The sequence below is a fragment of the Falco naumanni genome, chromosome 4 (genome assembly GCF_017639655.2).
Source record: "Falco naumanni isolate bFalNau1 chromosome 4, bFalNau1.pat, whole genome shotgun sequence".
Classification (NCBI taxonomy): domain Eukaryota; kingdom Metazoa; phylum Chordata; class Aves; order Falconiformes; family Falconidae; genus Falco; species Falco naumanni.
Genome location: NC_054057.1, coordinates 13,009,057 through 13,032,430, shown reverse-complemented (window position 1 = coordinate 13,032,430; position 23,374 = coordinate 13,009,057). Strand labels below are relative to the sequence as shown.

General features: G+C 37.9%; 1 protein-coding gene across 13 annotated transcripts in view; it reads right to left on the bottom strand.

Moving 5' to 3' along the window:
• Positions 1-5,323: 5,323 nt before the first annotated feature.
• OSBPL3 (oxysterol binding protein like 3) overlaps positions 5,324-23,374 on the bottom strand; it is a 90,327-nt gene continuing 72,276 nt past the window's right edge. For all 13 annotated transcript variants that reach the window (XM_040589410.1, XM_040589407.1, XM_040589409.1 and 10 more), the window contains 9 exons: positions 22,787-23,037; positions 20,801-20,938; positions 18,006-18,069; positions 15,099-15,177; positions 12,825-12,969; positions 11,349-11,493; positions 10,542-10,668; positions 9,854-9,976; positions 5,324-8,317 (listed from right to left, as the gene is read on the bottom strand). In XM_040589410.1, the coding sequence (XP_040445344.1) occupies positions 8,221-8,317; positions 9,854-9,976; positions 10,542-10,668; positions 11,349-11,493; positions 12,825-12,969; positions 15,099-15,177; positions 18,006-18,069; positions 20,801-20,938; positions 22,787-23,037 (1,169 nt within the window). In that variant the 3' untranslated portion in view covers positions 5,324-8,220. The remainder of the gene's footprint in view (positions 8,318-9,853; positions 9,977-10,541; positions 10,669-11,348; positions 11,494-12,824; positions 12,970-15,098; positions 15,178-18,005; positions 18,070-20,800; positions 20,939-22,786; positions 23,038-23,374) is intronic.

The following is a 23,374-nucleotide window of genomic DNA, read 5'->3' as shown; positions in this document are numbered from 1 at the left end:
AGCTCTCTTTTCCAGTTTCTGATAGTCACAAAAGGTGAGTAATATCCTTGAGTTCTCTACCCTCTGTCAACTTTAACCGAAATTTTACTCTCACCAAAATGAAAGGGGACAGGCTAACGATGGGCTAGGTTTACATTCTCCACTAACTAGAAAATTCAGAAAAGTCAAGCTTGCTCTAACTGACCTACCTGTGGTGCTCTTTCACAGGCAAAGTCCACAGTAGAATTTTTCCCACAAAAGGACTTAAGGATTTGGTGTACTATTTTTGAACTTCAGAGGAAAATTGATTTTCCAATCCAAAAAACCTATACAGCTATTATATAGCTCTAGTTGCTTCACAAGATTTGTTTCAGTGACTGAAGCACAAGTAACAAACAATGAATACAAGCAGGATCATCTCTTGACTTCATCTTCAGTTTGTCAATGGCTGAAAAGATAACAAACCTAAGAGTAAACAAAACAGTAAATCTCTCACAGCTATTAGACAGGTTCTCATCTATTGATAAATCTACATAATCTTCCTTGCTCCAGGCAGCAATCTAGGTATTGCAGACATATCCTCATAAAACCTAAGAAGGAAAGGATTTTTCGAGGCATGTACTGCAGTAATTCAAACTAGATTTACTGCTGCCTTTATCATGGCTTTTTTTTTTTTTTTTTTTTACCAACACAAGTTAAAAAGTAAAAAAATTGTAATTTAGGAAAGCAATTTTTTATTAAAGAAATTGTAATAAAGAAAACCAATGTCAACTAAGTAAAGAATTATATTTGCGAATTCTAACAGCTGCTCTTAGTAAAATACAAAGTGAAACATCCCCTCAAAAATCCTCAAAGATAAATCGTGCCCTAACACTTAGAGAAAGCCAGTAATTCCTGAAGTCTGTGAAATTACAGACAGAAACATCAGCTGATGTTCATACAGAATATCAAGTCTTCCACAAATTTATTATTGTTCCAAGAGCCTGTAAACACTTAGATCAATGAACCCACAGAGTCAAATTCTCAGTTAACTTAAGCCTCAGTTATACTCAGCTCAGCACAGCGGTGTTGATTTACCTCAAATGAGGGTGTACACATAGCAATTTCAAGTATTTCCCTTGGTACAGAGTAAGTAAAGACATAAATTCCTAAGTATAGAGCAGAATTTGTTATCTGGCCAGCTTTTAACACCATTTAAAAATTCAGATTAACTCACAAATTCTTACGCATCTGCTGCACTAGAGGGGATCTAAGCTAAATATCAACAAATTGAGCATGGAAAGCAATGTTTGCAAGATGAAAGAAATGTAACAGAAGCATTAAAAAAATAAAGAAAAAGAGGCCAGGATGTGTCAGTTACTATGCAGAGCAAGCTCTGCTCAGCTGTCGTTTTCCTCATTCTGTGGTGGTTTGAATCATTCTGCAGTAAGCGAAATTACTTTAAAAGAGAGATTGCTGTAAAGGACCAGACAACTGAGCTTAAACACAAACTGGATGCAATGTATATAGACGCCAAGTTTAACCTCACACTTCTGTAGGGGAGAACAGCCTGTTTTACCTGGGTAGTCCTGACCACACTGTGGGTGCTTGGCATGTTATTAGCTCAAGGGGCAAGCACAAGAAATTAATTCCATATCCATTTCTCTGTAAGAGAAGTTCCTACTGCCCTAGGTGTTCATGATGGGCACCAATGATGAGCATCCCTTGCCATCTTCCTCTGACTTTTATAATTATGCAAAAACTATTGCTGCTTTTATAAAAGGCTATTTTCCCAGCAGCTTGAACTAAATGCTCGTTATTTCAGGTACCAATTAAAGCATGTCAGATCTCTATGAAATTAATCAGCAAAGAAGTGATTCCCACTGACATGATGGGCTAGTTCCAAAGTTCCTAACCCAATACAGAACCAAAATGGCTGGATTTCAAAAAACAGGAGCTGACTCTTGCCCAATACATAAGCTGGTTTTCTTTCGGCCTCTATCCTTATTTTTCAACAGCTGAGGTTATTTTGCGTGGTAGGAGATTTATTGATCCAATTGTCCCAGCTCTTCTTGGAACCTCCAGGCTTCCTCCCACCAAATCTTTGTACATACTGAGCCTGGGAAGTGCTGCAGAACTGCAGTCAGAAATTACAGGTCGGTCAGGAATTATACTCACTGTACTCCCACATTTTTCAGGATCCTAATACATCTGTATTGCATCTTACACACATATGGTGGGACCCTGAGATGCAGTTGAGATCAGATTGGCAAAGCTGTCCTGAAACACCATCCCTAAGAGAGAAAACACCACATCGATATCCTTTCCTTCCAGTTATTTATCTTTCCAGTAAATACCATGTTTCCTTGGTTTTGAAAGTTGTTTTATGGAAAACATGTGGTTTGTGGTTTCCACATTCATGGTAAAGCATAACATTTATGCTGCACATCTGTCTACTAAAACCTGATTTTAAGAATCAACTTCTAGCTGTAAATGAATTCCATCAGCTTACCCCTTTCCCTGCCGGAGTGTCTGGCATAACAGCCACGTGACAGTGCTGTACAGTGTGTGCAGGTAAACTGGTAAACAACTGGAACACTGCACAACTACCAGACAGATTGTAGGAGTGATAAACAGGGCTTCTAGCAGATGGAAGCTCTTTCATACTTGCCATTTTGGAAAGTGTAAAAAGCACAGATCACTACAGAAGCTAGACTTATTTCAGCTGTGACTAACAACCTTTGAAGAAAGATGCTTACAACCCCTGGGAAAAAGTCAGGGTTCTCTATGACCTTTTGAAAGTATGATTTATTAACATCCAACTAAATTGGTTACAGAGACAAAAGTAATAAATCAAATTGTGAATCAAGGTGCTCCAACATTATTACAAATTTTTGGAGTAAGTGAAGCAGAAAACAGGAATGATCCTGACTACAGAAAGTTTTCTTAAAAATCTGCAAGTCAGTGATAATTCTAACACATAAGATACCTTTCTTCATTCTGAAATCCCTAATGCCCTATAAAAACAAACAACAAATTCAGCATTTAGCAGCTTTGTGTATGTAATACCTCATACACGTAGTATGTTTTTCCAATACTGGAACTAGTACAATACTGTTAACATAAATACAAGACTGCCTGATTCTCACAGATAGTAGCCATGCCAAAGGTGTGGAGCTGAAGGAGCTCATCACCTCTTGTGGATCAACCTCTCAAACGTTCTCATAAGCTTTAATACAGTTTTGTTTTATACAACAAAAACACCAAATCCACAATTTATATAAAAAAGAAACGGCTTAAAATAATCTTTTAACATATGGCAACTATTTATGTGGAAAAGTTCTCTTATTGCTTTCAAAAGCTGCAGCAAGAACAGTATCTAAGAACTGAGCAGTAAATAATACATTTGGTGATAAGTTACAGCGTTTACCAAGTCTCAACAGATAAGCCAGATAATACGTGCAGTTTCTTATGAACCCACAGCTGCTGGATTGAGTTGCACCCACCAGTAGCTAGAAAATAGAAAAGATGAGTTTTGGTGAATACTGTGATTTTTATTTATAGTAGACATGAATTCATGAATGAAAACACACTCAACCAAAAAAAACCCTTTTGTTTTTTAACTTCACTCCTTTGAATAGCACTGACTCCAGCCCTTGCACGATGTATTCAGTTATGTGGAGAAGTTTAGTTTCATCCTTCTCTCTGTCATATATGCACAGCGGGCCAAGTTTTGCACTCCAGCTTGCCCTCTCAGAGTTGTACACAAAAAAAACCCCTGTATTGAATAAAATAAGGTATGCTGAAAATTTCCTGCTCTGCAAAGCTGGTCATCTAGAGAGACACCAGAAGAGACTGACACAAAAGCAGATGCAAGGACATTAATTATACTGAGCAGATACAGCTGCCCCTTCCCGCAGCACGCTACCCTTACAAGGTCAGACTCCAGCATCCAGGTGGGAAGAAAGTCTTGTTCACAGTCAAGGAAAAGATACAGAAGTAGGCCACAATGTTTATGGGGGAAGTTGTTAACTACAGCTTTTAGGCCAGATTTGTCATTTAAAAGCTTGTTAGAATGGACTGTTTTCCTATTCTTCAGAATTTTTTTTAATAAAGAGAAAAACGGGACACTGAATAAGGACTTTTAGATGTGAGGGGCCCCACAGAAAACCTTAACGGGACTGTAAACAGCCGAGGGCAAGTGGGGGGCATGGAAAGGGGTAAGGTCTTTGAGAGGTTGGTTTTTTGAGACCAGCACTGGACCTTTGCACAACCCCAAAGCCGTCCCTGGTTGTACATTCTGGCACCATGAATTTGTGTTCCTTTCTGCACAGCAATCTGGCTTCAACACTGAAGTGCCAAATAACAGGTGCCTGTGTTTGCAACCACCACCTCCTTCAGGAGCCAGGTTTCAAAAGAAGGCAGCAATCTTGTTTCCAGTCCTTCAAACAAAACTTGCTGGTGGAAGAACAGATCTCTAGGATTTTTCCTTCTCAAAGTTGTGACTGTTTTCACTTTTCCTTCCATGCATCTCATTTTCTGAGCTCTGTATAAAGACCCTAAGTACTTTGCTGGATCTGTATTTCAAAAAGCATCTAAAAGAAGTAGGTCAGTGCTGGCAAACTAACACATAAAGCATATCTCAGAGAGCAGAGATTCAAAGGAACGCAGTGATTAACAGTGCATTCCAGTCCTGGTCAGTCTAAAGGGCACTTTATGCTACCAAGAGTAGCATCCTAAACAAGTTAGGCTGTTTCATAATCCCAAACTTACACTCTACCAAAATCAGCAACCGTGTTGAGTCTGCAAATCTGGAAGTAGAGCTGCAGGTTTCTGTTTCTATGAACATTATTTCCCTGGATATTTTTTTTTTCCTTTCTTTGCTGTCTAATTTGAAAACAGAGCCAGTGTTTTAACACCCAAAGGCCTGAGCCGCTCCATCATCTTGATCTAAGTTTATAGCGAGTGTTTTACTTTGTGAAGGGATACACAAAGAAAGGCAGTGTTCTCAAGCAGCCCTCCAAAATTGTATTAATTAATGTTTATAAAGTCATCAAATAAAAGAGCTGTACCAGCAGGCAATGGTTGTCAGGAAATTTTAAGACTGATCCGTTGAGTTAAACAGCTCGGGGATCATGGCTGTGTATGAAAGGAAGCAGCAAGTTGCCTGATACATTATTTTTACCGTTCAGGATAGGAATGGGGGAAAAGGTCCCTCGATGTCAACTATTAAAAACAACAGCTGACTTATATTGCAGAAAGCTAATGTAAATTTTGCACCCATTAATAAATCTGAAGTTCTGGGGAAAAAAACTTAGCAAAATTTCCTATTTTAGCAAGAATAACTGTATAGAGTATATTAAGGTTTGTGAATGATTAATATATTTTAATGCAGAAATACACAGAAGTCACGTCAAGACAATTTTCTTCCACTTCTTAATATACAGTTTAAAGAAGTTTAACACTAAACCCAGTTGTTTCATACAAAAGTAAGCAGGGACAATTACACTGCAGCTGGAAACATGGGGTCAGAGGATCATTCACAACTTGTTATATCGTGTTTGCAAATGCGTATCTGAGATTTACAAAAGGAGCTATAACTTGTGCAATGATTTTGCTTTGTGTATTTATTAAATTCCCTGGATTATTCTCAGGCATTATTTTTCTGGAGATGGTAGTAATATTCTGAAGTTTACTTTCTTGACATGGGAATTTTAAAATTATAAGAAAATTTTATATCAGTGCTTCCTGTCATTAATCAGGTGTATTTTAGACATTTTAGATAAGTATTTAGCAAGATACAAGGCAACGCTGCCAGTCTGATTTCTCAAAAATCATGACTTAAACACCCAATATGAGATTAGTTTCATTTAACACCTGATAATTTTAATGCATTACAATTATTTAACTTTGCCTTTTGGCCTCTAACCCTTTTAGTTTCAGATGCTATCAACTATTAGTTCATACGATGAAGTATGGGGAAATCCCCTCCATACATAGAAAATACAAACCCAGCAACCAGATCAGACAGCAATCACAGTAGCTGCCAGATATAACAATGAGCAAGTTTAATGCATCCTCCGCAAATTTTGATCCCTTAAAACCTTTTTTATTTTATCCCCCTATCCTCTTTTGTTATTAAATGAATGTTATTTTTAGTATAAATGGTAATTACCAACAGCAAGGATAATTACAAATGTCAACACGTTTTTGTGCTAAGTTTTGACAGTTAATACAAGAATAAAACATAGGAAGGGAACAAGCTATGAAGAGATCTTCACTTTCCTTGAAAAACCAAACAGCCCCCAAAGTTTAAGATTTCCTTTGGAATCAAAGCCCAAATTTTGTCTTCATATTGATGTGAACCTTGCCTTATTGTAAGCTGCTGGTGTAGTAGTCGAGTGCTTAAACGATGTATTAAATACAAAGTATTATGCTATCTTCTTTCTTTGGTAATTACGGAAATAATAGTGAGGCAGAATTCCTGGGTAAAGTGAAAAACGGTGAAAAAGCATTTGTCTGCCTTTAAGACAACGGGGCTTCAAGGTAACAGAAAGCAAAATTCAAATATAAATCCAATATGACATCACAGATTTGGTTTAAAATGGAAGCATTCATCATATTTCCGTCGTGTTACATATAATACATAGATCTATTTTTAATGGGTTTTCTTTAGAACAATGCAGCACACAGTAAAGTGCAAGCTTTTCTAAGCTACTGGTCCTTCTAAGAGTCTACCATCTCCATGCCATGTCCAATTGTTCCAGTCATAAACCAGTTTAACACGCCAGCAACGCATGGATTTGTTTTGTGTCACTGAAGTAGCGTGTGAGAAAAGGGGGTGTGGGTGTTGACGGGATATAGATCGATAACTTGGAAACTCTGTTGTTGCCAGAGCCACAGACACACAGAACAGACTTGAAGAATCGTATAGGTCAGGCTTGAGTTGCAGATAGACAGGAATGCAAATTATTCTGTTACGACTGTGCCATCTTGATTTGATGGAAAACACAAAAATACTGCCCATCTCTATAATCTTGATGCAAAAGCACGACTTCTGCTACATTTGTTTCCTGCTAAATTTCTGACCTATGGTTTAGTAGTTTCACAAATCTAGCCATATGTATAAAATTACAGGAAGGGGATGCAATTGATTTAGTGCAAGATACTTGAATATTTATCTGAACATAACAAACAGAGGAAGATCAAAGACTCCATACACTTCTCCATAAGGCAGATGGTCATTTTTTAAATATAAGATCTTAAATATGCTGTTTATTTCTTAAGAGGTAGAAAATATCAAAATACTAAGAAAAAATTTCTAGCTTAAAACAATCAGCTCACTTTTAAAAAAGTCTTACTGTTGCAATTTTTAGGTTAATAAAAGCAAATGAAGCTATGGAAGCACAGGATTTCGTGCTCTGTGTAGATTTTACTTACTGGAAAAAGAGAGAGCTTCTTCATCTAGTCAGTGCTCCAGCAGTATATACAAAGAATCTCCTCCTTTTGCCCTGTTGGGGGCTATAAATCTGAAGTGGAAATTTTTCCCAGTGGAAAATTTTGGCGATTCCTGCATTTCTAGCACTATATTTAGCTGGGTACAGTTCATGTATAAGGCAGTAGAACCACTGATATAAGCTCAGAACTACTTCTTCCATAATGCTAAGGAATAAGCTAATAGAAACAAAAACTTATTTAAATCTTTTCTACAGGCAGCAAAACATCACTCAGATTCCAGCACCAGCTGATAGTCTGTTTTAGCAATTTATACCAGCCCAGAGACAGCTGAACTACTCATTGAACTGTGGAAGCCTACTTACAGTTTGAGTTGCTAAGGCTTGCACTCTGATTTCTCAGCACAGCTAGGAGAGGCTGCTGCTGTCTCCAATGCAATTCAATAAGGCATAAGTTAACTCAGAACTGACGTTATTAATATCAGAAAAGTAGTGTAAAAGCTCCTCTTTGCCCTCTTGCTGCTAACATTCAGTACTATTTATTAAATACTTTATAAAAAGAAGCTAGGGCATTTATACATTCAAATAATCACTGCAATAGTCAAAGGAAACATTAATCATCAGATTCTAAATTAAGCACAATTCTGGTGATATGCACACTTGTACACGTACACACCCCCCACAAATATATTATTTGTGTCTCTGTGTGTGTGTATATATAGTTATATATAGAGAGATATATTTTGTATATACTTCTTTTAAATCAGATCTGAGAATACACACAGAATATCTTCACTTAGCTCCTCTTTCACCAGAGGACAGGATTGTCCAGTTTGGAAAAACCAGGTTCTTTTCTAAGGTCCATGTAAGTTCCATTGCTCACCCAGGAATCATCGTTGGATTTCCTATCAAAGATTAAACAAATATCTTTAAATGTAAAGCTTATGTTTTCCATACATATGCTGTGTAATGCTATGCGCAGATACCCAATCCAGCCGATTACCAGGTGCAGTGCAACCCAGTACAGTCTTCAAACACAGCAATATAGCTTGGAGAGCTGAACTGGTGTGTCTGTACTGGGCCTTGGAGACGCACCTCAGTAGCCTAGCATTCAGCTGAGATCAAACGTATTTCACAGTCACGTGCCAGTGCTTAGTGCTTAGTATTTAAAACTACACTCCAGGTTTATTTCATGGTCTCAAAGGCAGCTTTGAGTGGAAAGTGGAAATTTACCTTTCACCCCTCCAAAGATGGCCCACCACAGTTATTGCATTCAGTAAAGTTGCTCTCAGTCAAGAAGTGAGACTCATTGCACTAGATAGCATATCCTGAAGTAATCAATCTGCTTTTAGTGTGCAATGTTTTTGGCACAACAGCTAATTATTCTTTCAAGCAAATCAAGGCTTGTGATTTGTTGAAGAGAGAAATCGCTATTGAAAAGCCGAATGCATAATTCATATCTACTCTAATGCTGGGTTAACACTTTTGCCATATAGTAATTAAATTCTTTATTCTGTCATATAAATTTACAGCACAAATCTCAATTTTCAAATCCTCATTATTATTCACAATTCTCATTGTGAATATACAATTACAAAGTATTAGACTGTCTCTATCCTGCTGGAACCAACATTTCCTTGTCTTTAGTAGGTATGATTGACATGTGATGAGTTAGCTCACAGTCAGGCATGCAGTGGTCTGAGCCATTCCCTTTTTGCACCTATTTGCACCTATTTTAAACATTTCTGTGTTCCTCAGAAGTACAGTACCTATCTATACAGAAAAAAGTTAGGAACCCAGATCTGTTAGCTGTGATACCTAGGTCCATACAACATTCAACTCGGCTCCACCTGTTTCATTGCAGGAGACTAGGAGAAGCTGGATGGCAGAAGGCCGTGATCTCACTAGTGTTCGTTTTTGTCTTTTGATGGCTGAAGTCTCATGTTAATTGATTTACAACAGGAAGAAATAAAGTGCCCTCTGAATGATAACTCCCTCTCCATGAAATAGGAGGTAAAGGTTCAAATCAAAAACAGCTGTGGAAATGAAAGGCTCCAACTCTGCACACTTCTGCACAGGGCAATCCCACTGAATTTGGCAGAAGGTCAGAAGAAATAATTAAGCTAAATCCAGCTACTTCACTTTGCTTGAAAGAATCAAAGATGCTACATTCGTTCAGGCAAATTCAAAAGCAGTCTAAATATCAATCACCATCAAGGCAAAAAAGTCAGAAAGAAATTCAGGGATGCACTAATGAAAAAAATAAAATATATAATTCTGAGTTTCAAGTAAGTCTGGAGTGGTTTACATTGCCAAAGTATAAAAATCAAGAATATGGAAGAAACCTGGAAAAAACTGGAGCCTGCTCTATGGAGGCTTACAACCAACTCTATAATAAGAATTTCAGTAAATGGTAGCATATGCTAATTATTATACAGTACCTGAAAAATCTAGGCTGATGCTCTAGATTGTTTTCTTCCAGCACCTTCCGTCGTTCTCTCTGTAGCTGCTCAATCCTCTGCTTCTGCATTTCAGCCCCTTCAATATTCCCTTCTTCTAGAAACCTGTAGCACCAGCAGTGATAAGAGACACAATTGGTGCTCCTGTCCTCCATCTTTGCCAGGTCCTCTAGAACTACAGAATCTAATCTTTACAGCAGGTGGTTCACAGTGTTTGAAAGGTAAAATGCTACATCTGCAGACAACTGCACTATCAAAAAGTACTTAAGGAAAAGCAACCCTCATAACCAGCTCAAAGTCATCGTTACATTCTTTTACTTGGATGTTAGCAACAGTAGAAATACCACGGCAGAAAGAAATCTCAGGTGTCTCGGGTTTTGGCTATTCAAACACATTATGTTCAACATCCAGTACCTAAAGTACTGAAGTTTTAACATCTTTGGAAAGGCAGTTATCTAGAAGCATCCAAGAGCCAATTCTAGGAAACACTGGTCCATGACGACTACACCATCTCTTGATAAGTAAGATGTCTGTTTCAGATGCACATTAATGTAGAAATAGAAACACACTGCAGGTATCTACACAAAATAGTTTGAGCTTAAGGTAAAGTGAGTGTGCAGAAGATTCAGAACTATTTGAGAAAGGTATTTAAAGAGTTAAAACTTCTTACCTTTGGTCCGGCCTAAAACGTGTATCAGTGGATGGAAGTAATGACCTAGTTTGCAGGTCCAGTTCATTTAACTCCAGTGCAAATTGAGTAAATCCATACCACTGTTCATAATCTTTAGGCATCGGATCTACAGAAGAAAAGAGTACATGTAGAATTCTACTGAAATGCTGTTATCTTTAGAAGGAAAATTCCAAGTTCCCCTCAGTCCTTTATCTCTGAACCACAGTCTCAATTCTGGGGGAATAAGAGGTGTTTAATAATGTGACAAAAGACAACATCCCCCTTGATAATTGCACTGCAACAAAACAGATTTCTGTTCTCTCAGCTGAATCAGAGCACAACTGTGATGAAGGCCATGGCATTAGCATAGTGCTTTTTCAGACTACAGTAGACAAAACCCCACAAGTTTGAGAGAAGGTTGGATATGGCTGTCCTTGTCCTTACAGAACTGAGCTTCGTGGGCTATCGTCCAACGTTTAACACACAAAATACACAACACTTCTCTACACAAAAAATGAAGGGGGTTGTTCATTCTTTTTTTGTCTTCCTTTTAGCGTCCTCAGTACCCACTTCATGCCCAAACATGAAAATGAGAAAGAATGGAGCAAGTGCAGGCAGCCATGGGATTAAGTTCTCCGTATAATTTAAATGATGTTTTCTTCTGGTCTAGATTTTAAACGCTTGACAAAAATGTAATATTCCACCATAGAAATAACAATAAGTTGGGGCATAATAAAGAGATGAAAATAGTAAGCTTATTCTCAAGCAGATCCTAAGTTCTCTACATTAGCCATTCCGATCACTAACTTGCTCTCCATATGCAGTTTGAAGATGAAGTTGTCCCACAGTACAAACTTTCATGCCACTTCCCAAAAAGTCGATGCACAACTTTTCCAGCTTTATCCATGACACTGCCTTCAATCTCATGTGCATTTGGATTCCAATACTTTGCCTAGAATTAAAAGGAATGAGGGGAAAAAAGGTGCATAAGCCGTCAGGTGTCAGTGATTTTGCCATGTCAGTAGCACCATGCTGCAGAGTGGTTTTCTGCAAAGTATTCACTTAGGTGTGCATTACAATACCATATCCAAACAACTGCTGTTGGTATTATTAATCAGCTTATTAAAATATTAATGTTGAGAATTTATTTGCCTTTTTTGGGGACAGTACTAGATAAAGCATAGCTGACCTTGAATTTTGCCCAATAACAGGTAACACTGACTTCTTAGTTATCTACATCTTCCCCAGATTTGCAGAAGAGGAAGAGAGGGAACTTATACAGTAATCTCCACTTTAGACAATTTGCAGTATCACAGGTGTAAGACTTGCAGGCTCTCAATCTTTACAGTTTAAACTCTAAACATCCACTGCAACTCTGCAAATATAATACAGTACTTTCAAGCAAGTATTTAAAAAAGAAAAATCAACCTATTGCTTCTAAGACAGCACCAAGTATTCAGGAAAACAAAGAAAAGGGAGCTTTCCTTCTGCTGCTGAGCCTGCCATGCTGCACAGGTATGGTGAAGCACTTAGGTTATATCTATATGGTCTGTTTCTATGCAAAGCACAGCCTTTCTCCAGCGATCAGATACAGAAAATGCAGGTTAAGTCTCCTAGCATGCTTTGCAAAACTGTTTCTTAAGTTAGAAATTTTGGCATCGTATTAGGTTTTCATTGATTTTCCTTTACTAGGAAGAAGTCATCTATTGTCAAAACCTAATTTTAATTGCAGTTATTAAGGGCATTTCCTGAGGAAGTCATATCTTGATGCCTTGTACTGAAGCAAAAGCTTTGAGTGACACTGCAACCTCTCACTTAAACTCCTCTGAGTACCTGCAAAGGGCTAGAAAAGAGCACTGGGCGAAGCACCGCACGTAAGCACTGGTTCTATGGTTGCTGAATTAATGCAACCACAGCACATGCCAATGGGTTAGCAGGAGGTATGTGGTAAACCGCTGTCAGTAGACATCTTGTGCCTACCTCTCTCATCAAACCCATGGTAGGCTTTTCATCATATTTCCTTTCCTTCCCTCATACTTTTCCGCATCTCCAGTTGAATCACCTTAGAAAGCTGTTGCTTCTCTTTCTGGCCTGGCTCCACCTAGTGAGCAGCAGTTCCTTCAGAGTTACAGTTTCTCAAAGAATCACATGTAATTACAGCAGAACTCTAGGAAAATGTAGCTTGTAAGCAGTTGTACTGGGCTTCAGCAGAGAACATCCACCCACTGCTGTGTCTGTTAGAAAAGGCACTGCCAACATTGCTGTGGTTACTGCTGTGGTTACCTTTATAAAAGTCAGTTTGCAGTGGCAAGTGTCATCATTAAGATTTTTGATGATGATCTCTCCATAGTGTTCAATCCATCTCTGCCCACTTAAGATGTTATGGATACAAGATGTCACCTTGTTCCATGCAAAATGGTCTTTAAAACTGTAAGAAAAATACACAGAAGAAAAATCTCATGCCTTGTTCAAATGATCTCATATACTTGTGAAAAAAAAACCTGCAGAGAACTTGATTAGAAAACCCCACAAAACAATTTTCTCTTCTGAAATGCCTCATCTTCTTGTCCCACACCTTCTCAAAACCAAACCCTATGACAACAATCCTGTCTACTAGAAAACCCTTTCCACTTCTGCTATTAACAGAATAGCAGAAATCCATACAAATGGATTCAGTTTTTTCTCAGTTTACTTGCCCCTCTTTATCAGTTTTAGGTTTCCAAAAGTATTCATTCTAATATCTTCTCCTGGCTGAAATGCCCATTTCACAGCTTGTAACACAGTGACAACTGAAAACACAAGGACGTGGGCCACCAGAGTCATCAGAAGACTTATTGAGTGGAATGGGCTTGGCTCAGGCTCTCAAGGCTGCACCTACGTGTGTGCTTTAGGCGAGATCAAAAGTTCTCACCAGGTAGTTCAAGATGTAGTCGCACACTGGAAGACAGCAAATAGGGAGAGATAAACAAATACCAATAGGTAATACAATATTTTATCTTTTATTAAAGAACTAGATGTTCCTATAAAACAGCTTTATAAGATGTCAAGAAAAGGAAAGCCTCTTGAAGACATATATCTACAATTTGTTCTGGGTATTGATAGTGAAGTTGCTACTGGTAAGGTGAAAGGTAAACTTACAAAGCGCCATTTTCCTCATAGCAAGTGCCTTGCACACATCCCATGAGGGTATTATTAGAATCTTCCTTACCTCCCCTTAATCGCTTGCTTTCACTTGCTTCTTTGGAAGAGCATACACAAGCATAGTTTTTAGACTAGCAGAGAAGTGTCCAATTTGCCCCACAGTAACTTGTTTTCCTGCTCCTACTTGCAGGTCACGTGCTCTATCATGCATGCTAAAAATAGTGTATTTGCTCCAAAAATAACCTTTATATTATTGCTTCATTTTTGCCTATAGCCTCAGTACCTTTTCTGTATGGAATTCTGTATCAGATATGCAGGGATACAAACAGCACGTATGGATCAGATTATTTTCCAGTTCATCAGCTCACCGTGGGCCTTACTCTGTTAGTTACCTTGCCTCTGAACCCCCACTCACATCCTAAAGACCCTTCACTCCACAGCTTAGGCTAGCAGCTGTGAACACAGAATGTTTTATACATTACCTTTTGGACATTTTACTATATCACAATTTTACCTACTTAAGAGAAAAGGCATGCTTAGTCACTTAGTCTGGTGAGTGCTAGGTTCTTGAGTTATTTTTCTTTTTACCCCCACCCCCTTTTTTTTTTTCAGTTGGCAGAATAATTATTTTTGTAGACTCTCTTTGGAAAACAGATTTAATTGGAACACTGCTCAACCTTTAGACCTCCGGTTCTGCAAATATGATGGATATAGGCCAAATTTTAAGGGATTTTATTTGTTGACCTATAATGGGCACCCTGTCAAGCCAGCATAGGAACACTGCAGATTTTTAATTTTTTTTGAAAAAATTAAACTGTATTCAACACTTAGCTACAGTGGCTGCTTACTTCCTGGGACAATAAACACCAGACATGTAACAGTTCTCTTTTTCACTTACAATATTTATGCAGTGATGATGGTTACTGGCCTCAACTACAGACCAGGACCCCATGGTGTTAGGGTCCGTACAAATATGGGTACAAAAGACATGAGCAACACCAACATCACCCCCCTCTGCCAAAACCATATTCAAGAAAAGAATTCATAGCTTCGTCTACCATGCAGTTTTTCCCTGCGAATGCATAAAGCTTGAAATTCAACTGAAGTATGAAAACACCAACTTTTCTTTTTGCAGAAAACACAGGAGTGATGTTTTTTATTTCATCATTTGTTTTTTATAACCTTTGAAAGAGTTAGGGCTTCTGTTTTATGCTTCTGGATTTGCTTTGGTGTTTTTCTTCCCCCCCCCCCCCCCCCCCTTTTTTTTTAAAAAAAACTAAATCTTAATCACCAGTTCTTCCCAAAGGTCTAATATGGCACAGCACAGTTTGTTCTTATCTGGATAAATGTGGCTGCAGTGTGTGCAAGCATGTATGTGCCTCTGTGTGAACAGCAATGCATGACTTCAGCACTTACGCTGGAAGAGTTACATGTGTTGTACCAACTGGAACAATTTCCATGGACTTTCCCCAGAATTTGTTTTTCCATCTTACATCTGAAACAGGAAGAGGAAAAAAAAAAGGACAGGTTTATAGGAATTCATAAATCATAGGAATTCATTCATAGGAATGGATAAATCAATCTATTTCTGCATTCCACTTTCTTTTCAAGAAGTGCAAAATAACATGGTGCAACATAATAAGAGTTCAAAGAATGCTGTGGACCTTTAAACATGGGTTTGGGTTTTGCTTTTTTTTTTCATTATATTATTGGGTATTGAAATAACAAAGGAACAGAGGTTTAAAAGTCCTCTCTGAAAAACTTTTTCAAAAGACAGAAATTTGAAAAAGTTATAGACAGTATATATTTCTCTGCAATTCAGTTGCTAGTGAATGAATGCAGACATTTCCAAAGAAAAAAGCAGAATTTCAAATATAAATATATAACAACTAAGACCATCCACAGTGAAGAAGAAAATGCTTCAAAGGGCACAAAATTGCAGAGGGATTTAGTCCAACTTCCTCAGTAAGTTTAACTGGCCTTTTAAAATCTTGTTTGAATCACAGAAAGATGTGTCTAAGTCTCACATCATTTCTCAAAAAAAAAAAAAAAAAGAGAAATTTCAGTGCAAGTTTAGCAAAATTTATTGAGCAAAAACATCTGGAAGAGAAAGAAACATAGACAGAAAAGCATGGCAGAAGAGTATAGAGTTAAATTGGGCTAGATAATCAGGCAGTAACTTCCACAGTAACTTCAGAGCTTAGGGGAATAGTATCCTTGCTGTATTGAGACACTAGGAACTCCATTCTCTGTCCAATCCGAAAAAAGAGGGAAAAATTCATCTCTAGTCTCAAAAAGATGCCAGTACTAACACAAGGAGAACAAAACACTGTCTCCTATGCAATTGTGGGGGGGGAAGCTGTTATGCTGGCTGTGAGATAGATGCTCAAACCGTAGGTAGGAGATTACACATCTCCTCAGTATGTATGTGCAAGTGATAGGACTGAGCCACACCAAGCTGCCTACTATTGCAAAGGCCGGAATGGGACATAGGGCAGAATTCCTCATGGAAAAAAAAAATAATATCCTTTTCTTATCACTTGAGAGAAGGACCTTCTGGTTTATTTGGTTTTGAAGTTTGCTGCTGGGTCAGCATCACCCGGCTGAGTTAAAATGTATTATCAGACTGTGTTATGTTCTAAGTTTTCATAAATGGCAAAGCTGTCCCACAGAGATAAACATCTTGGGAACCAGTGTGCAACTTGATCATGCAAAAATTTTAGGACGAAGTGTTACTCCAAAGCTATGCCCAGACTAATTCAGGCACAGATGTTGTAATAGTTGGAACTTTGTATTCTGCATTTCCATTGTTCATGTGTCTACACTCCTCTGCAAAAGCAGATTCAGCTTTGTAAGTCTGGGAAAACAATTTCCAAAATAACTGTCACTGTCAGAACCCAGTCTTCTGGCTCACTAGAGATGATCAAAAAATTTTTTGGTGGTGAAACAGATGAACTAAAGTCAGTGTCTGGTGGGATGACAGAACTACTCTGGCAACATTGCTGAGGGCTGTCTCCTTTTCAGCTGAGGAGATAATATGGTAAGTGAAAAGATCTTTACACACAGAAAGAAATTACCTCACTGAAAAGCTACCTTTCTGATTAACTTGATGTTAACCTTTCCATGTAAGTTAATATAGCCCCATAAAGAGAGGCCACAGCATTTACAAATTGCCTTTGCATTGGAAAAAAATCATTGTCTAGATCTCCCATCAACTCAGTTAGCCACATTTAAACCCAAAACAACAAAATCCCCGCTGCACCCTGATTGAGTCTCCTGTGCTCATCAAGACCAAATCTCACACTCATTGATCAGAGTCTCAGCTCTACAGAAGAGCTTTGTTCTCTAAATGCAAGCATTAAAATATTTGAGTGACAACAGTTGTCAAGATCTGTTAAACAAATCAGTTTCACGAGTTGTTGTTAAGACAGGCGGCTATCTAGTCTTATTTATGCAGTATTCAGTTACTGAATACATTTTTGGTCATCTCTGCTTTTTAGCTGAGAAGAAAAGGCCTCATGTCCCTGTATTTGTTTACAAAGCAAATAATTCCATTGAATAATGAAACCCAGACTAATGACAAAGTTCCAATTTCTGTTCAGTATGGCTCCACCTGTAATAATTAAGTCAGCAGAGTCAATCATAACAGAATTAAAGGTACATTGTGAATCGACAGATCTGGGTGAAGGATTTTAACTGAGTTAAAAGGCATAATTGCGTTCTGTGTACACTCCAGAAATATCTAACCACACAGGTACCGTGGCTAGCTGACATCTTCACCAGCATTACACAGCTCCAAAATACTTCTTTTGAAACACCATGTTAGTAGAAAAATAGCACAGAATCTTACATGCTATAATAATGCCAGGAGAGAAAGACAAGGTAAATATATTTATCATTGCTGTTATGCTCATATTTGGAAATTATTTTCAGAACAGGTTTTCAAGATCAGGATTTAACTTGTGTTTTTTCAAGCTGTGTTCCATCTTGTTTGTTTTATAAATAACTTAAGGTACAACTCTCCTTTATTAAGAACCCCCCTCCCCAGAATAAACCTGATTTTAAAGAAATGCAGATATTTGTACATGAAAATAATAATCATTTAATATTTTATACATACATACATATATATATATGTATATAAATATATAAACATCCAAATAAGAAGCATGCAAGTAAGTATAGGCTGACATTTCTTAAAGCCATTCTAATACACTTTAAGCAGGGAATTTCAGCTTTTCCCAGTTTCTGGATATTTCATGTTAGACATACAATTAAAATATTACAAACACTGTAAAAGTAAATGATAGACTGAAGAGTTACCTTGCCAAAAAGCAAAATTCACAGATTCAGCATGGCATGCAGAAATAGGCGGATGGTGACTGACCTAATAGCAAGACATGAACAGGGAAGAAAAAGGATGGACATATTAACACTTGAACAGTCATTTTGGTTTGGGTTCTTTTTTTCCCCCACCCCCTTCATTTTTTATTCATTTACAATTTGAACATTTACTTTCCCTTTGCAGTTGTGTCCTGGAGGGGGAGTCAGTCAGATCAATAAGGTACTGAAACCTAAGAAGCCTTCAAAGAAATGGGAAGCACTTATTTTAAAAGGCTTGTTCATCAAGTGAAAATCTACCTGTTTTGCACATCGACTCTAAGGTGACAATTACACTTACCCTTAGGACTCTTTGTATATTAACAGAAGCTGCAATTTGGGCACACAGACACACAACCCACCCCACCCCCACCCCCCAAAAAAGGGACAAATAAACGGGCCAGTTTCTTCTGTACAGTAAATACCCACAAAATCCTAACTATGAGGGAGGGGACAGAGATCAGCATCTCTGAGGGGGCCACGGGTGGAGAAATCGAGCCATGAAATTCCATCTAGCAACCCCTACTAGTGCAGCAGTGATACTCCAGGTGTTTCTAGTGCAAAACTCTAATCACACACTGCATTTTATCAGCTTTGGGTAGTAGCACGTACATGAATTAGGGCAACCACCAAAATAGCGAAGCAAAGACTGTGAGTAAATAAACAAATGCACAATGCAGACTGTTAAAATGAAATACTAAATAATAAAGTAACTGCACAAAGTGAAAGCAGCCACTCCTCCTTGGCTGTAAATTCTCCCTTCTGGATGAACATGACTAACAACTGACCAGGACCAACTCTTTGATGTGCAGTGCTTACTGTTCTTTTGACAAAGACAACTTTATTTTCAAGTCAAATTGCTATTTCCCACTATGAATTTAATTTCTTAAGCATCTACATGGCTCAAATGCAGTTTTAATTTTGTCTTTGTTACTCATTTTGCAAATCTGTTATCGAGCATTTTTTCCGCAGGCATTCAGTTATTTATGTAACATCCTCTACTTGGTGTTTTAAAAAAAGAGAAGAGTACTAACTACTCTCAGCTCTGCCATAATCCACCACAAGCAACACTCTCTCTCACATGCTGCACCCAGATTAACCCCAGATGTCACTATAATTCATGGGTTAAATTTAGCTCTCACTTAAACTGTTGTAATTCCAGAGTAAGGTCATGATGCTAAAACAGGGTTATTCTAAACTCACTCTGGTAATAGAACAGAATCCGTTATTTTATACATTTTGCCTATCCCATGGATTACCTACTACCTGCACTAACAAGTTATCTAAAGGAAGCATTAAAATGCTGGCACAAGCAGTAAGCAACAGCTCCCGATGCAAAGAGAAACTTTAATGCTTGCAAGCTGCATGAAATTTCTTTCCTCCTGTACCATCCTCCCTTCCTAATAGTCCTCCACCCCCATACTATTACAGTAACTTAACTTTACCACACATCACTTATTGCACATATTAGAACAACAGCTGTCAACAGCCCAAGCCCCGTCATGTATTAAAGTTCCTCTTTAGAAAAAGCAGCCTTTGTACTGATTTATCCAATATTCAGGGGAAAATCTCTTTTAATTCAATCTAACATTTAAGCTCAGTACCGACCTTTATTCACCACTTTGTTACTTCAGTTTGAGGTTACACTGGTAACTTCAGTGCTCTATACACATCATCTTAGAACTGAAGTGACACAATGAAGAACCAGATACATTACTTGAACTTTAAATTTGATTCTTGCTTTGACTGTTTTGTTTTCTTTTTTTCCTTATTTTTACTTATGCCTGTGCACATTTCCCCGAGACTAAGGAAAGATCACATAGCACTCCGTTTGGTCTGTTGTAAAGCATAATGTACAAAATGTTGTATCTTCAGAGACTGCCAAAACCACTTTTCATTTCCTAAAGGAAGCCTCTTAGAAGGCTTTCTCTGATCAAATTTCTAGGTCGTACACCCTTGCACACTGCATATTTTATAATTATTTTTTTGTCATGTCCAGACATAATGAAGCAGCTTTCAATCATTCTTATTCTGCTAGGCATCAGATTATTTAGTTTTGCCTCTTTTTAACATATGACTCAAGCTTAGCAATTTTGGTAACTTGGCTGGTTTAAGTTTAGTGGGTTTTAACCATACTTAATAATTATTCTCCTATTGGGGAATTATTTTCATAAACACTCAGACCTGGATATGTTGTATACATCCTTCACCTACTAAGCTGTGGTACCAGGTTTGAAAGGCTTAGCCCACAAAGTGTTTGGACAGGAAGCAAAAATAGTCATATTGCCGTAGAAAATACTAGTGGTTGATTGGCTCACACAAAGGGTATATTTGTTATAAAAAAAGATATTAAATAGCTGAAGATACAATATTTTTAATGATCACACACAGAATATTATGACAAGAATGTGAATGCTTGTTGCAGTCCGGATCAGATTTCAGCATAGAGAACTGCACTCCACTTAACCAAGTTATCCAGTTACTGGAGTAGGCAGCCTGCCAGCCTTGGCTTCTCGAGTGTCCGCTGTTGGTTGTCACGTCCCATCCCAGAGTTAGCAGACTTTCCTCAAAAAACAATTTCCTTCATTTATAATTCTGCAGCGTCCCTTGAGTTTTTCTGGGCTCAGGTCATGTAAACTAGTTTTGTATTCTGCTATTAATTCCAGAGGATTCCAGCCATGCATTTAGAATGAGGCAGTGTATCAAGTAGCAAATCTAAAGGTTGCAGCATACAATACCTGTTCTGCGAAGAACTGGAAACCCTTATCTTCACGAATACATTCATAGGTTTCCCCAAGCACAGGATTAAATGGCTTACTTCCAGCTCGGTAGTAACTGGATGCATACGCAGAGACTGCAAATGCAGCTATATACACCTGGGAATAACATACGTTGAATTTTGATTAATTAATTTACCGCAGCCATGCACAATTTTTGCTATACATTCTGATTTAACAGAAGGGGGAAAAAATGAGGCCTTATCCTGACATCAGGTTCTGTATTTTTCCCATAATTTGCAGACTACAAACATGTGTGCCTCCTGCAAGCTAAGCACTAGCTCGGACATCAGAGAATTATTCACATTCAATGGTCCAGGGATGGAATTATTACAGTCAGACACTGCAAATTTCAGCAATTGGAACAGCATTTCTGAAAACTGTTTGAAACAGCTTAGCATCCTGCAACAGTTCAAAGCAGTAACTTTAAAAATCTAACTTAAAAGTTAGATTTTGTATTATAACTGGCTTTCACAGTTACGGTTTGTGAATCTATGGATCTACCAACTGTTCTTTTTCTCAACATGGCACAGGAAGTATTGGATGAGTTTTCACCAAGTATGCTATTGCTAATGCAGTTTGAAATATCTGCTGTGTGCTATTCATGTGCTAATCATGAAACTGTTCTTGATTATGACTGAGACACAGGTAACCCTTCCAAATTTTTGCAGTCAACTCAAGCATAATTCCTCCTAAACATGACGAATTAAAATTTGGTGTTGTTTGATTTAGGTCTCTTTTGTACCATTTTTCTCCCTTTTCATTCCCTTTTCCTCATCTTGTGAAAGTGTAGATGGTCTCCTTTCAGGATTTCAGAAACTGAATCCACTTCAGAATGGCTCTCTTATGAACTATTGCAATTACTATGCAACCACTAGCACTAATTTTGCCTCAGGAATTTCTCCAAGGCAAAGAACACTCCATTCTGAGGTGATTTCCAGATGCTTGGGTGTGGGAAGGAAGGAAAAGGTTTATTTTCGCTCCCATATGAACAACTATTGCTCATTTCCTTTTCCTTTTAAGATATGTTCTCAAACGAACAAAAAAGGCTGTGCACCAACCCCCCCAGTTAATAACCATACCCTCTGTTCTGAGGACAGACACGAAACTGTAACTCTTGCGGAGTGTCAGAACGGAGCAAGAGGCTTTTCAAACAGTATTCATAACGTGACTATTTACATTCATTAATAACCTCATTTTAAGGTAAATAATAACCTCCCATTTAAGAGAATTTAGAAAGGTTTTAACCTTTTGTTTACGGGCTTACATATTAAGTAGCTCTTACACAACTGGAAGCAGAACAACTAAAATGTGTTTTTCTCTTTTCTTTTGCCAAACGCTGAATTTGGGGTTCTGCACTGGCAGAAGATGACACCATTACTATACCTAACTATTCATATTCCCTAGTTTTGAGAACCTGAATATTTTGACTCAACCCCAAAACTTCACAAAACCAGTTAATAAAACAAATGGAGCTCGTTTGGTTAATACAAAGGTATCACAGTAGTGTAGGGCTGGAAGATGAGGCATCCTCTATGCACAACTGTGTTACCAGATTGGACATCCTTAAAAAAAGGATATACTGTAACTTTCATACTCAAGAGGGAAGTATATTAGTTCACAACCCCCTTCTTTTTTGCTGTAAATTTTTAATCTGACAGAGTATGACCTGCAAAACAGAACTAAACTACTGCTTTGCTTAACCTTGCTGTCCAGCAAGGTACTCGAGGAAAGAGACTTTCCGGCAAAGCAACAGAAATTACGCAGAAGAGTCTAAAATAGTGGGTAAGTAAGTATGTACAGACACGTTTGGAGAGTCTTCCTCTCTCAGCTGGGAGAAAAAGAAAAATGGAACAGAACATCTTAATTTCTTTGGCAGACTGTTTTCATATTTCCTTTATTCTAATTACATTAAATGTTACTAAGTATTTGGAATAACATATTTACCATCCGTTCAAATGGATTAGGTGTATGTGCTGCTTTATCTAGTAGTTCACTGTATTCCAGCTCCTCGCAGAGACGCTGAAGGGTGTTAAGTGGCTCATTTAATTCAACAGGCATGGCCACTTTGGAGAGATCCTTTCCTATGTTATTTCTCAGGATATTCCATAGGCTGATGTTACTTGTATTAGGACACGGAGCTGGTAAACATGTTCTCCGTTTAGAATTGCATCCGATTCCACTTTCAGAAATACAGTCTGAAAAGGAAGGAAGTGGCAAAATAAGTCAAATCACTGTTTACTTAGTTTCACCCCTCTGCAACATGCATTAAAACGCAACCATCTTTTTTCTGCCAAAACTTCCTTCCACCCTCACAATTCATTCATGTATTTCATTTGTGGATTGAAGATAGCCTGTTATAAAAATGATAAAATTAAGAACAAGATTTTAATTTCTGTATGTTAACTGAGATAAATGCCAGGTACAAAAGATGCATAAAAAATTACCTTCCTTCCCCTTAAAGGCCATAAGAAGGCTCAGGCTTTCCACTGAATTTGAAAAAGTAAATATTATAACTATTTTATTTGTAACAGA